Source organism: Oncorhynchus mykiss, chromosome 1 (assembly GCF_057628025.1).
Source record: "Oncorhynchus mykiss isolate SJ-2025 chromosome 1, ASM5762802v1, whole genome shotgun sequence".
Lineage (NCBI taxonomy): Eukaryota > Metazoa > Chordata > Actinopteri > Salmoniformes > Salmonidae > Oncorhynchus > Oncorhynchus mykiss.
The window spans coordinates 67,632,826-67,646,324 of record NC_143022.1 but is presented as its reverse complement, the minus strand read 5'-3'; the positions used below and the strand labels follow the sequence as shown (position 1 = coordinate 67,646,324).

The 13,499-nt window shown below is 43.1% G+C and overlaps 1 protein-coding gene across 4 annotated transcripts in view; it reads left to right on the top strand.

The window, feature by feature from the left end:
* Window positions 1–13,499, top strand: part of LOC110526894 (inositol polyphosphate-5-phosphatase A) — a 273,309-nt gene that overhangs the window by 239,654 nt on the left and 20,156 nt on the right. For all 4 annotated transcript variants that reach the window (XR_016496558.1, XM_036982722.2, XM_036982729.2 and 1 more), the window contains exons 10-12: window positions 235–330; window positions 860–934; window positions 13,360–13,433. Coding sequence is in view for 3 of the 4 variants with exons in the window: in XM_036982722.2 (XP_036838617.1) it covers window positions 235–330; window positions 860–934; window positions 13,360–13,433 (245 nt within the window). In the remaining variant the exon portion in view is untranslated. The remainder of the gene's footprint in view (window positions 1–234; window positions 331–859; window positions 935–13,359; window positions 13,434–13,499) is intronic.

Here is a 13,499-nt window from a genome sequence, read left to right as displayed (position 1 = left end):
TCTAATGCATAGTGGTGTGTATGTGTTCTGTGTGTGGACTGTGGAATGGCCATTAGTAATGATACGGTATAGCCCTGTGTACACACACACGCAGAGAGAGATCCTGTGTTTTAACCTTTGACACCATATGATACATGGTTACATTTGTTTTGTCCACGGTATGATATACTGTCCCATCCTATGAGATGTATGGAATACTAGTACTAACCCCCCCCCCCCCCCCCCCTTCTACAGAGTCTGTGTTCCACTGCCACCATGCAGACGGTCAGAGTAGGTGACACCAATGAAGTCGAGAAGCTAATATTCAGAGAATCAGAGAACGATCGCAAGGTATGCTACAGCATTGATGTTGGTTCATAACAAGATGTAAATGCACTGTGTACACACACAATACCTGTCATTTTTCACGTTTTATCAGAATTACTAATGTACATCACCTCACCTGAACACGGAATAGCTTATTTGTAATGTGCCTTTTATAAAGAAAGAAATTACTCTTTCACACAAACTTTCCCAATGAATCTACAGGCCATCCTAATGCCTGATACACGCCATAGAGCTGACCCTAACCCGACCTGACCCGGTTGAAGATATTTTCATTTCACATTGTCCTTTCCAGCAACTATGGTGTATGCATAACAAGGCCTTTGCTCGGTTTGGCCCTATAGTGAGAATCCGGCATAAGTGAACAGGTGGAATAATAGTATTCAACACTTCAGACAGAATGAATGCTGCTCCCAACACCACAGCACATTACCCTTCATTAAATGAATTAAAGCTCTAATTATAAAGTGTTGGTTCAGAGGAGGGTCGCTATTAATCAGTCCACTATTCTCCTACCCTCTTCTGCCCCTTTTAGGTTGTACTTCAACTTGAAAAGAAGCTTTTTAATTATATCAACCAGGACGTTTTCCGGGAAAACAATGGGGCCCTGGTAAGACATTAATTTTGTTTTATAACTTTGGAAGGTTTATTCAATAAAAAAAAAATTTATTGAGGTGCTTTAAGACATTCAGTTGAGAGTTGGGACATTCAATGTGACAGGAATGTGCAACGTTTACTACATGTTGTCGTCTTTAGACGGAGGCCAAAATTCACTGTGAAACAAGTAAGTGGAAGTCACTGATGCTGAACTTTTTAGTTTTTAGGTTTTTTTGAGAGGGGGGGGGGGGGGGGGGGGGGGTTAGGCCACACAGTGCGTGTCATTGTGACAGTAGCGAGCAGTGCAGATGGTCTGAAGGATGCCCACGCGCTTTCCTGCCTCGTCTAAACACTGATTTCAATCTAGGAAAATATTTATTGGGTACCAAATAGAAGAAAACTAATTGAATAAACGAGGGACTACCCTGACCTGATCCAATTCACACATTTGCTTTTTCTGTTGCAAAAAATGCTTTTAAATGTTTTCCATTTTCCACTGATTCTTATCATCCTGACACCTCCTATTGAGAAACAGCTATACACTGAGTGTATGTGTGTGTGTTCATGCAATTGGACACATGTAACACTGTATAACAGGCAATTGGACACATGTAAGCCAATGTGACACACATCAGGACTCCTCATGACCATGTCTTTATAATAGCCAATAATCCATGTGAAACATAGGACTCTTCAAGTAGTCTGTCTGTTTGTGTGTATGCTGTACATACTGTAAGTGTATGTCTGTGTCTCTGTGTCGGTATGTGTGTGTTTATGTGGTGTGTGTTTGTGCCCCAGGATGCCCCCACTTTCCTCTCCCCCTCCCCTGCAGGGCTCGGCAAGATAAATGGCGTAATGGGGCGTCAGAGATAATCTGATGGTCATAGTCTAGTTAAACACACAGTGTTATGATCCTTATAAAACAAACTACCTTTCCAAAAGGATAAATGTTCCCCCTGCACCCCTCCTCAGAGGAAAAATAAATCCATTGCGTCCTTCATCAACTACTAGGCTTGACAGAAATGTAATTCGAGGCACCTCTCAAAAATAATTATTATATTTTGAGAGGAGTAATCATTGGTCGGGACATGATTGAATGTGTCCATGCCTATTGATTTTTGCTATGATTAATAGTTTTGTTTAGTCGATATTCCCATCGAAATTGTATAATTAATTATCCCCGCTGCTGTCAGGCCGGGACGATGGAGAGCCCTGATAAGTATTTGGGAAGATTACCTTTTCCGGGAGTCGTGGCGTCAAGGGACACAGGGTCTTGCTCCTCGGCGGAGGTAGAGGGAGCGGGAGTGGGCAGGGGCGGATCTATGTTCCCGGGAACCAGGATGCCCCCCTCCTCTCCAGTAGCGTATCTTCCATCCTGTAGCCCTCCTCTCTCCCCTCTTCATCATTGATTTTGTTTCAGTGCCTCTTTATTGTAACTTTATCAGTGTGGTGTCGGCAGACGGCTGGGAAGGAGGAGGGTTAAAAGGGAGGGGGGTCCTGTTTGGAGTGATGAACTTTTCTGTCAGGCTTCTCCTCATTGTCATGCTCCCTGCATGCTGGCAACATTACTCAAGCCACAAGTTTTCCAGATGAAGTAAATAAATATATAAATAAAGATCCATCCCCTCCCAGGCTAAACTTCTTCAATATTTTACCTGTCAGTGCTCTTAAGTGGTAATACAGCAGCATGCTAAATAAAATGTGACCTTAGCTAGGAAGATAAACACAGAAGGCCAGGGAGAATGGGCTTCTATGCTGTCTCTTATACCTGAATGCCTCGCTACATTGAATAGCTTATTGTGCTTTTGCTAGTATTGATCAGTTCCTCAGTCTGATCATGATGTATGTAGCATATATATTATATACAGTGCCTTGCGAAAGTATTCAGACCCCTTGGATTTGTTCACATTTTATTGTGTTACAAAGTGGGATTAATATTGATTTAATTGTCATTTTTTTGTCAACGGTTTATACGAAATACTCTGTCAAAGTGATAGGAAAATATATATATATATTTTGTTATTAATAACAATGAAAAAACTAAAATATAGTCGTTGCGTAAGTATTCAGCTCCCTGAGTCAATGCATATTAGAAACACCTTTGGCATTGATTACAGCTGAGTCTTCTTGGGTAAGCTTCAGGCTTTGCACACCTAGATTGTGCAATATGTGCCCATTATTATTTTTCAAAATTCTTCAACCTCTAGCAAAACTTTTGGAATCATAGCTAGACATCAATTTTCAAGTCTTGCCGTAGATTTTCAAGCAGATTTAAGTCAAAACAGTAACTTTGAATATTCACTGTCTTCTTGGTAAGCAACTTCTGTGTACCGTTCAAGTCGGAAGTTTACATACACCTTAGCCAAATACATTTAAACTCCGTTTTCACAATTCCTGACATTTAATCCTAGTAAAAATTCCCTGTCTTAGGTCAGTTAGGATCACCACTTTATTTTAAGAATGTGAAATGTCAGAATAATAGTAGAGTGAATGACTTATGTCAGCTTTTATTTCTTTCATCGCATTCCCAGTGGGTTAGAAGTTTACATACACTCAATTAGTATTTGGTAGCATTGCTTTTAAATTGTTTAACTTGGGTCAAACGTTTCGGGTAGCCTTCCACAAGCCTCTCACAATAAGTTCGGTGAATTTTGGCCCATGACTCCTGACAGCTGGTGTAACTGAGTCAGGTTTGTAGGCCTCCTTGCTCTCACACACTTCTTCAGTTCTGCCCACACATTTTCTATAGGATTGAGGTCAGGGGTTGTGTAGGCCACTCCTATACCTTGACTTTGTTGTCCTTAAGCCATTTTGCCACAACTTTGGAAGTATGCTTGTGGTCATTGTCCGTTTGGAAGACCCATTTCCGACCAAGCTTTAACTTCCTGACTGATTTCTTGAAATGTTGCTTCAATATATCCACATAATGTTCCTCCCTCGTGATGCCATCTATTTTGTGACGTGCACCAGTCCCTCCTGCAGCAAAGCACCCCCACAACATGATGCTGCCACCCCCGTGCTTCACGCTTGGGATAGTGTTCTTCGGCTTACAAGCTTCCCCCTTTTTCCTCCAAACATAACGATGGTCATTATGGCCAAACAGTTCTATTTTAGTTTCATCAGACCAGAGGACATTTCTCCATAAAGTATGATCTTTGTCCCCCATGTGCAGTTGCAAACTGTAGTCTGGCTTTTTTATGGCGGTTTTGGAGCAGTGGCTTCTTCCTTGCTGTGCGGCCTTTTAGGTTATGTCGATATAGGACTCGTTTTACTGTGGATATAGATACTTTTGTACCTGTTTCCTCCAGCATATGTAAACTTCCGACTTCAACTGTATATAACGTAGGTACATGACGTAATGATTTAGGAATCCTTGTGAATAAGTATTATCTAGGTTGCCACTTGTTGTTCGCCTATTGAAATTGACCATCAGTTCATGAAAATAAATAGTCAGCAACTTAACCCTGTTGCCCAAAGTTAACATTATAAGCAGCCAGCTAGCTTTATCTGGCTAGTTAGGCTCAACCTCACCGGGTTATGTGTTGTGAAGCTAGCCACAATAAGGTTTAGGCACAATTTTTAGTTTGCCTTCAAAATAAAAGTATGTCATTGACAGTAATGCAAATAGTAGAATTATGCCACACTTTTATTTTTAAGGCTAACCGCAAAGTCCACTATTGTGGCTAATCCTTATTGTGGCTAGCTTCACATAAATGGGTCCGACCACCATTAATCAAATAAGAACTGTCTCATAAATTAGGGTTATTTTACATGATGACACCTAGCTATATAGTTAGCTACTGAAACAGATGTTGTGTTATTTAACGTGTACTTTTTTGACACGCAAAGACCCAAATGGCGTTCCATAGAAATCCTGGTTGAGAATGAAACGACTGAACAAATGAACATGAAACAGCACAGCAAGTAAGTGAAAGAAATAGGTTTTGATTATGTTTTACTGGTAATGTGGACATACGTAAATACCAACAAAATAACTGTTTGTCAGTGTGGTGTGTGTAACCTTTATTTAACTAGGCAAGTCAGAACAAATTCATATTCACATTGACGGCCTGGACGACGCGAACTGGTTGTGTGCCGAACTATGGGTCTCCCAATCACGGCCAGGTGTGATACTTTCTGGATTCAAACCAGGAACTGTAGTGACGCCTCTTGCACTGAGATGCAGTGCCTTAGACCGCTGCGTCTATGTATGTGTGTGTTAACTAACTATTTAACTGTACTAGAATGCTTAAAAGGCTGTTAAAATTGTAAATGTCGGTATCGGTATGTTTTTTTGGGGCTAGGAAAATATTGGATATCGGTATCGGACAAAAAATTCATATTGTGCATCACTAGCAGATACCCATAGACTTCCAGACATTGTGCTAACTCTAGTTAGCAATTGTGCTAGCACTAGTTAGAAACTTCAAACTGCACACAGGCGCATAAGCGTGATTCATCACTCCAGAGAATGGGTTTCCATTGCTCCACAGTCCAATGGCGTACCTCCAACAATAATGGTCTTGGGTTGTTTTTCATGGTTCGGGCTAGGCCCCTTAGTTCCTGTGAAGGAAATCTAACAGCATACAATGACATTCGAGACGATTTTGTGCTTCCAACTTTGTGGCAACAGTTTGGGAAGGCCCTTTCCTGTTTTAGCATGACAATGCCCCGTGCACAAAGCGAGGTCCATGCAGAAATGGTTCACTGAGATCTATGTGGAAGAACATGACTGGCCTGCGCAGAGCCCTGATCTCAACCCCATCGAACACCTTTGGGATTAATTGGAACTCCGACTGCGAGCCAGGCATAATCGCCCAACATCAGTGCCCTACCCAGGGACGCAAACTAGTCACCGAGTTTTGAATCCAAAATAGGTGACCTATGTGACTTGTGTAGATTCGATGAGAAAAGTTTTTTGGGGGGTGTTTGGATCACTACTGGCAGTGTGCGAACAAGTAATGCGCGTTTGGAGCAATACTGGCTGTATCCAAGGCTCAGCCAATCGTTCACATAACAACAGAATGCAGCACGCGACTGAATAGACAACCAATTTGCTAGTTACAGCATCAGCACACACTCTGGAAAGACAGCAGAGAGTGGAAAGGCAGTTTGTCAGTGGGGTGGCAGGTAGCCTAGTGTTTAGACTTGGACTTGTAACCGAAAGGTTGCAAGATCGAATCCCCGAGCTGACAAGGTAAAAATCTCTCGTTCTGCCCCTAAACAAGGTAGTTAACCCATTAGGCTGTAATTGAAAATAAGAATTTGTTCTTAACTGACTTGTCTAGTTAAATTGAAGTAAAATAAAAAACCGTAACGAAGAGGTAGTTGAGAAGCCTGACCACAGAGACATGGGGTGAGAAGGTGATGAAGTGTACTTCATGAGCAGTAACCGAAAAACAACTGGCATTTGGAAAGTTTGAGGTGAGGGAGAAAGTGTGGTGGAACAACTATTGTTAGCATTTTTAAGTAATGTTATCTTGCTAGCTGGATCAAATTCTCCATTAGCTAGCCAGAGAGATGTTGAGCAACATTAGCCAACTTAACTGATCAAATAATTGTGTTTATGATGTGAAAATGTGCTGGCTGATAAAGTCACAGCTAACGTTAGCTAGCTAATGTTACAACATCAGATGAGCTTACGTAGTAACCTAACCAATTCGCTACAGTATTAACTGGTATACAACTCCTTGCTGTTCCTCAAGTTATAACGCGTTAGTTGCTTACTGGACCCTGGCAATCTGTGTGAAATGTTAACAAATTAATGAACTAACTACTATCTCTGAACTAATGCATTCCCTCTACAGTATGTGGTTAATTTTCGGAATGAGAGAATTAGGTGAAAATGAGGCGTTGCTTGTTAAACAAGTGGATTCAGGGATCAAGTGTAGCTGGAGCTGGACCTGGTTTAAGCTGGATGCCACTATGGAGGTGAAAGGAACACCACACACTTTCCCACTTCTTCTATACAGTGGATAAAAAAGGGTATGTCAGGTGTACTCTCTGCCTGAAAAATATCAGTTATGCCAAGTAAGGGCATCATGCTCTGGTACATTGTAGAATAGATGTCCACAGGCAGAACGTGTACAGTGTAATAATGTGCAGTGTAGCCCAAAAATATTGCTTTTGTTGTGTTGAACTTGACAGTAACACTTGTGTGAGTGAGGGGGATTATTATTATTTTTTACTCAGTGAATGTTATTTTTGCACACATGTAGCCTTGTGTCTACTATTGTGGCCACTATAATAGAGCAAAAACATTATGCCCGTTTGTTTCATTCTATTTTTACTTTAAGATGTTTTTTTCCCAAGTGCAATATTTAGATGTGTGTGGTCACAAGCGTTCTATTATAAAAACTGTCATGGCTAACTGCGATATTAGTGTATTGTATTTTTTCAAGACTTGAGTGTCATTTGCAGTAAAGTCTTGGTAACAAATAACATTGGATTGCTTTCTTTACATTTTTTAACTGTGATGTAGGTTCACATTAACCACTTTTTATTTTACACACAGACTGATCATGTAGATCATATTCTTTGTTGTTTAATTAGTTAAAACCTGCATTTCCCCTTGGCAGGGATTTTTTTGCAAAAAAGTGTCACCTTTTTGGACCCTCACCAGTTTGGATCCCTGCCTACCTCACTAATGCTCTTGTGGCTGAATGGAAGCAGGTCCCCGCAGCAATGTTCCAACATCTAGTGGAAAGCCTTCCCAGAAAAGTGGAGGCTGTTATAGCAGAAAAGGGGGGACCAACTGTATATTAATGCCCATGATTTTGGAATGAGGTGTTCACCGAGCAGGTGTCCACATACTTTTGGTCATGTAGTGTATGATAAGAGAGAGTATAATGAGTCTGTAGCCTCTAGCCTGCTGGCTGTATTTGTTTGGGTTGACCCTCTCAAGGCGGTCGGCTATTCCCTGTCAGCGACAGTTTATCGTTTCCACAACAAATAATGAAGATCTCATAAAACGAAGAAAAAATATGGCCCTGCAATGACAGCCAAGTGTGTGGCTTAAAAATAAAATTAAATGACCTTTCACCTCTGTGTTTATTGATGGCTTTTAATGGCAGCAGGTGTTGTCAGAGGGATAGTTTGACATGTTGTAAATCATTGCACAATTATGGGCTTGGACAACCACAAGCTGGGTTAGAGGGACAGTCAGCCCAGATACCTTTTATTCCCTCTGTCCCTTCAACTTCTCCCTCTTATAACAATCACAGCTACGGTGATTTAGGTGTGTGTTGCTCATTCAGGCGAAGTAAGAAATATGAACACTGGACTTGTTTAGGGGGTGGCACTTCCTCATCTTTCTCCTTGTCTATGATATTGCCTGAGCCATATCAGCTAGCAGCCCTCTCCAAGGTCATTTCAAGCTGACAAACTACTCCGCCATCTTTATAATGCAACGAGCCCTTGAACCAATATAAACTGGGATTTTTTTTACTGCTGACCTACCAGAACAGCAAATCATTATGCTTAATTGACCCGGGATGAAATGTAGTGTGAAATTTCAGCCCTTGGGTTTTCCAGTCAACCTAAATGAATTACTCAACATTCACTTAGAGGCTCTATACACACACATACGCATGCACGCACACACACACACACACACACACACACACACACACACACACACACACACACACACACATCATGGATACACAGTGCGCTTCATCACCTCCCAACACAGCTCATCTGCTGCTTTTTAAAGGTGTCACTTCTCATCTCGGCTGCACTAGCTCCACAGAGGCAAACACACCTGTCCACACACACTCAAAGAAACACACCGGTGTACACACACACCCCCAGATACTCTATTAGGGTAAGAATAGACGCAGACATGAGGTGCACACACAAACAGGGACAATTACATTCTGCACCTCTAGAAATGTTTACAGTCAATTATTTATATTATCAGACACACACACACACACACACACCAACATTTACTGTACATCTTGACATTCTCTCAGTTACAAACTTATATGCTGGCTCACTCTTCCACTAAGGACTCTTCACACACACTAGGAGCATGTCATTGGGAAGATGGTGGTGGCGCACAGTGAAGCGTGTAGCGCATCCTCCGGGCTCCATTCCTCATTCACAATGTGTGAGCTCTCCTGTGACCCTGCCTCCTGTGAGTTTGATGAATGTTACACATCTGCCCTCCTGAACCACAGAGACTCTGTCTGAGGGTCCCACTGCCTGGAAAGTAATGTCCACTGTTCTACACCACTGGCACGCACACACACACACACACACACACACACAGATACAGACACAGATGCTCACACTTAATGCACACGTAAGTATGCATACAGTTGGCTACTCGCAGTTACCCACATAATCTTGCTCATACAGAAATACACAGACATGTAAATGTACGTATGTATGTGATAATATCAATCAAGTTTTAAACTAGCTTATAAACATGTATGTTGGGATTGTGGATTGATAGAATGGCGCCGGAGTGAATGGCTGCCGTTCTACGGGCTCCTGACCAATTGTGCTATTTTGTTTTTTTGAGCTGATTAAATTATTATACATTTTTAGTTTCGTACATGTTTCGGCCATCATTTCATATGACCAAAAATAGCTTCTGGACATCAAAACAGCGATTACTAACCTCAATTTGGATGAGGACTTCTATTTGAACAAATAGGAGGTGGACATAATGCTCATCTCAGACCAGGCCCAAATCCCCGTCATTTGGTGGAGGCGGAAGCAGCGCTACAGAGGCTAACGTGCAGGGTTTTTAATGCGACGTCGTGTGGATAAGTCGCTATTACCATCCTTTCTATTGGCAAACGTGCAATCACTGGAAAATAAATTGCATGAGCTCCGTTCGATACTATCCTGTCAACGTGATCTGAAGAACTGTAATATCCTATGTTTCACGGAGTCGTGCCTGAACAAGGACAGAACAGCTGCGTCCGGTAAGCTGAGGGGAGGGGTGTCTCTTTGTCAACAACAGTTGATGCGCAATCTCTAATATCAAGGAAGTCTTGGGGACCTGCTCGCCTGAGTTAGAATACCTTATAAGCTGTAGACCACGCTATTTGCCAAGAGCGTTTTCATCTATATTTTTCGTAGGTGTCTATTTACCTCTACCAACCGATGCTGGCACTAAGACCGCACTCAGCAAGCTGTATAAGGCCATAAGCAAAGAAGAAAATGCTCACCCAGATGCGGCGTTCCTAGTTGCCGGGGATTTTAATGCAGGGAAACTTAAATAATTTGTAACCACGAAAAAGCTCTACATCACTACTCCACACACAGAGATGCATACAAAGCTGTCCCTTGACCTCCATTTGGAAAATCTGACCATAACGCCATCCTCTTAATTCCAGTTTACAAGCAAAAACGCAAAGAGGAAGTACCCGTGATGCGCTCAATACGGAAGTGGTCCAATGAGGCGGATGCTAAGCCAGCACAGATTGGGATATGTTCTGGGATTCATCCGATGGCATTTTGGAGTTTACCACATCAGTCTCGGGCTTCATTAATAAGTTAATCGACAACGTAGTCCCCACAGTGACCGTTCGTACATATCCTAACCAGAAGCCATGGATTACAGCAACATCCGCACTGAGCTAAAGGCTAGAGCTGACGATTTCAAGGAGCGAGACACAAATCAGGATGCTAATAAGAAATCCTGCTATGTATTCCGACAAACCATCAAACAGGTAAAGCTTCAATATAGGACTAAGATTGAATCCTACTACACCGGCTCTGACGCTCTTCGGATGTGGTAGGGCTTGCAAACTATCATGGATTGCAAAGAGAAACCAAGCCGCGAGCTGCCTAGTGATGCGAGCCTACCAGACAAGCTAAATGCCTTCTATGCTCGCTTCGAGGCAAGCAACACTGAACAGTTCATGATAACACCAGCTGTTCCAGACGACTGTGTGATCACACTCTCCGTAGCCAATGTCAGTATGACATTTAAACAGGTTAACATTCATAAGACCGCTGGGCCAGATGGATTACCAGGACATATACTCAGAGCATGCACTGAACAGCTAGCAAGTGTATTCACTGACATTTTTAACCTCTCCCTGACCCAGTCTGTAATACCCACATGTTTCAAGCAGACCACCATAGTCCCCGTGACAAAGAATGCCAAAGGAACCTGTCTAAATGACTATTGTCCCTAGCACTCACATCTGTTGCTATGAAATGCTTTGAATGGCTGGTCATGGCTCACATCAACACCATTATCCCAGACACCCTGGACCCACTCCAATTCACATACCGCCCCAACAGATCCACAGAGGCAATCTCTATTTACTTTTCCCACCTGGAAAAAAAGGAACACCTACGTGAGAATCCTGTTCATTAACTACAGCTCAGCTTTCAACACCATAGTGCCCTTCAAGCTCATCACTAAGGTAAGGACCCTGGGATTAAACACCTCCCTCTGCAATTGGATACTGGACTTTCTTACAGGCCACCCCCAGATGGCGAGGGTAGGCAACAACACATCCGCCACAGTGACATTCAACACAGGGGCCCCTCAAGGGTGCGTGCTTAGCCCCCTCCTGTACTCCCTGTTCACCCACGACTGCGTGGCCGCACATGACTCCCAGCATCGTTATTAAGTTTGCTGACAAGTGGTAGTCCTGATCACCGACAACAATGATTGTGGACTACAGGAAACAAAGAGCCCAGCATGCCCCCATTCACATTGACAAGGCTGTAGTGGAGACGGCCGAGATCTTCAAGTTCCACGGTGTCCACATCACTAAAGGTCTATCGTGGTCCAAAACAAACCAACACAGTCGTGAAGAGGGCATGACAACGCCCCTTCCCCCTCAGGGGGCTGAAAAGATTTGGCATGGGCCTTCAGATCCTCAAACAGTTATACAGCTGCACCATTGAGAGCATCTTAATTGGCTGCATCACCGCTTGGTATGGCAACTGCTCCCTGTCATCCAGGACCTCTATACCAAGTGGTGTCAGAGGAAGGCCCTAAAAATTGTCAAAGACTCCAGCCACCCAAGTCAGTCTGTTCTCTCTGCTACCGCACAGCAAGCGGTACTGGAGCGCCAAGACTGGGACCAAAAGGCTCCTGAACAGCTTCTACTCCAAAGCCATAAGACTGCTGAACAGTTAAACGGCTACCCGTACTTTCTACTTTTCACCGCCTACCTACATGTACATAGTACTTCAATCAGTCACCTAACCAAACCTATATGTACATATTACCTCAGTCAATCAGCGCAACTTCTTCGTACCCCAATACACTGACTCGGTACCGGTGCTCCTTGTATATAGCCTGAATACAGCCTCATAATTGTTATTTTATAGTATTTTATTTTGATCTATTTGTTAATATTCTTACTTTTTAACTGCATTGTTGTGAAAGGACTCGTAAGTAAGCATTTCACAGTAAAGTATACACTTGTTGTAATTGGTGCATGTGACAACTCAAATTTGATTTGATGGATGTGTTTGTATTCCACTGGTAAGACACCACTCCTCTGACAATTCTCCCTTACCTACCCTCTGTTTGGCTGGTTGTTTGGTTTTAACACTGTCCTAGATGGTGATTCCATTCACTCTATTGTTACACGTCGTACAGCCATGTAATGTTATTGTCAAGCTAGCTTTATAACTACTGACAGTATCACAAAGGAAGTGTAGAGGACCTCATCAGACTATATCTGATATGTGTTCTGTTGAGGGTGTCAATTTACCACCAAATGAACATGCTCTGATATGTTCCTGCTAGCTGCCAGTCAGTCAGGAAGGGGCAGGGTCTGTATGTATCCTGCAGGGTTGCCCAGATACCTGTCCGTCGCTCAGGGAGCCAGCGATGCAGATGCCCCTGCTACCTGCTCATCGCCCAGATAATTAATGTGTACAAGGAGCTGCTAATTGCACTTCTCACTAATGATTTATGGGATTTGGGAAGGGGGAGAGGAGGGGGGGATGGAGTGGGGGTGTACGTCTGTGCTGGTGCAGTCAGAGGGAGTGCAGCTGTGAGACAGGACATGATTGATGAAGACTGTTTGGATCTGCTGTCAGCGTAGAGCGACAGAGACAGACCCACACCCTTGGCAGCAAACTGGGGGCTGCGATAGGACAGGGATGGCTCTGGAATAGCCAGGTCAGAGACGCACACATCAGCACTGGTTAGCTGTTCTCACACACTTGCCTTCATGTACCACCACACTGTTCATGACACTTGTGTAGTATGCTGGCAAAGGCACAAATCCACACGTCGAAAAAGGAGAGAAACAAAGGTAACACAATTGTTATCTAACACTTATTCATGCACGCAGGCGCCTCACACTCGCACTCTCATAGTTATTCACTCAGTGAGTGATGACTGACATAGTGCATATTACTTTCTGTAAAGAAATAAACCCTTTATCACTCACTCCCCCCCCCCCTTCCCCTCTCTCTCTCTCTCTCTCTCTCTCTTCACAGTTTTTACAGTTTGACAGTGAGCTGTCCTGTTTCAAGGAACGGCTGCACGAGCTGGAGATCTCCTTTCCTCCCAGGTATGAAATCCTCTCAATGTTTCCTTATGAATCCATGTCTGTGAACCATACCTATTCAACTCAATC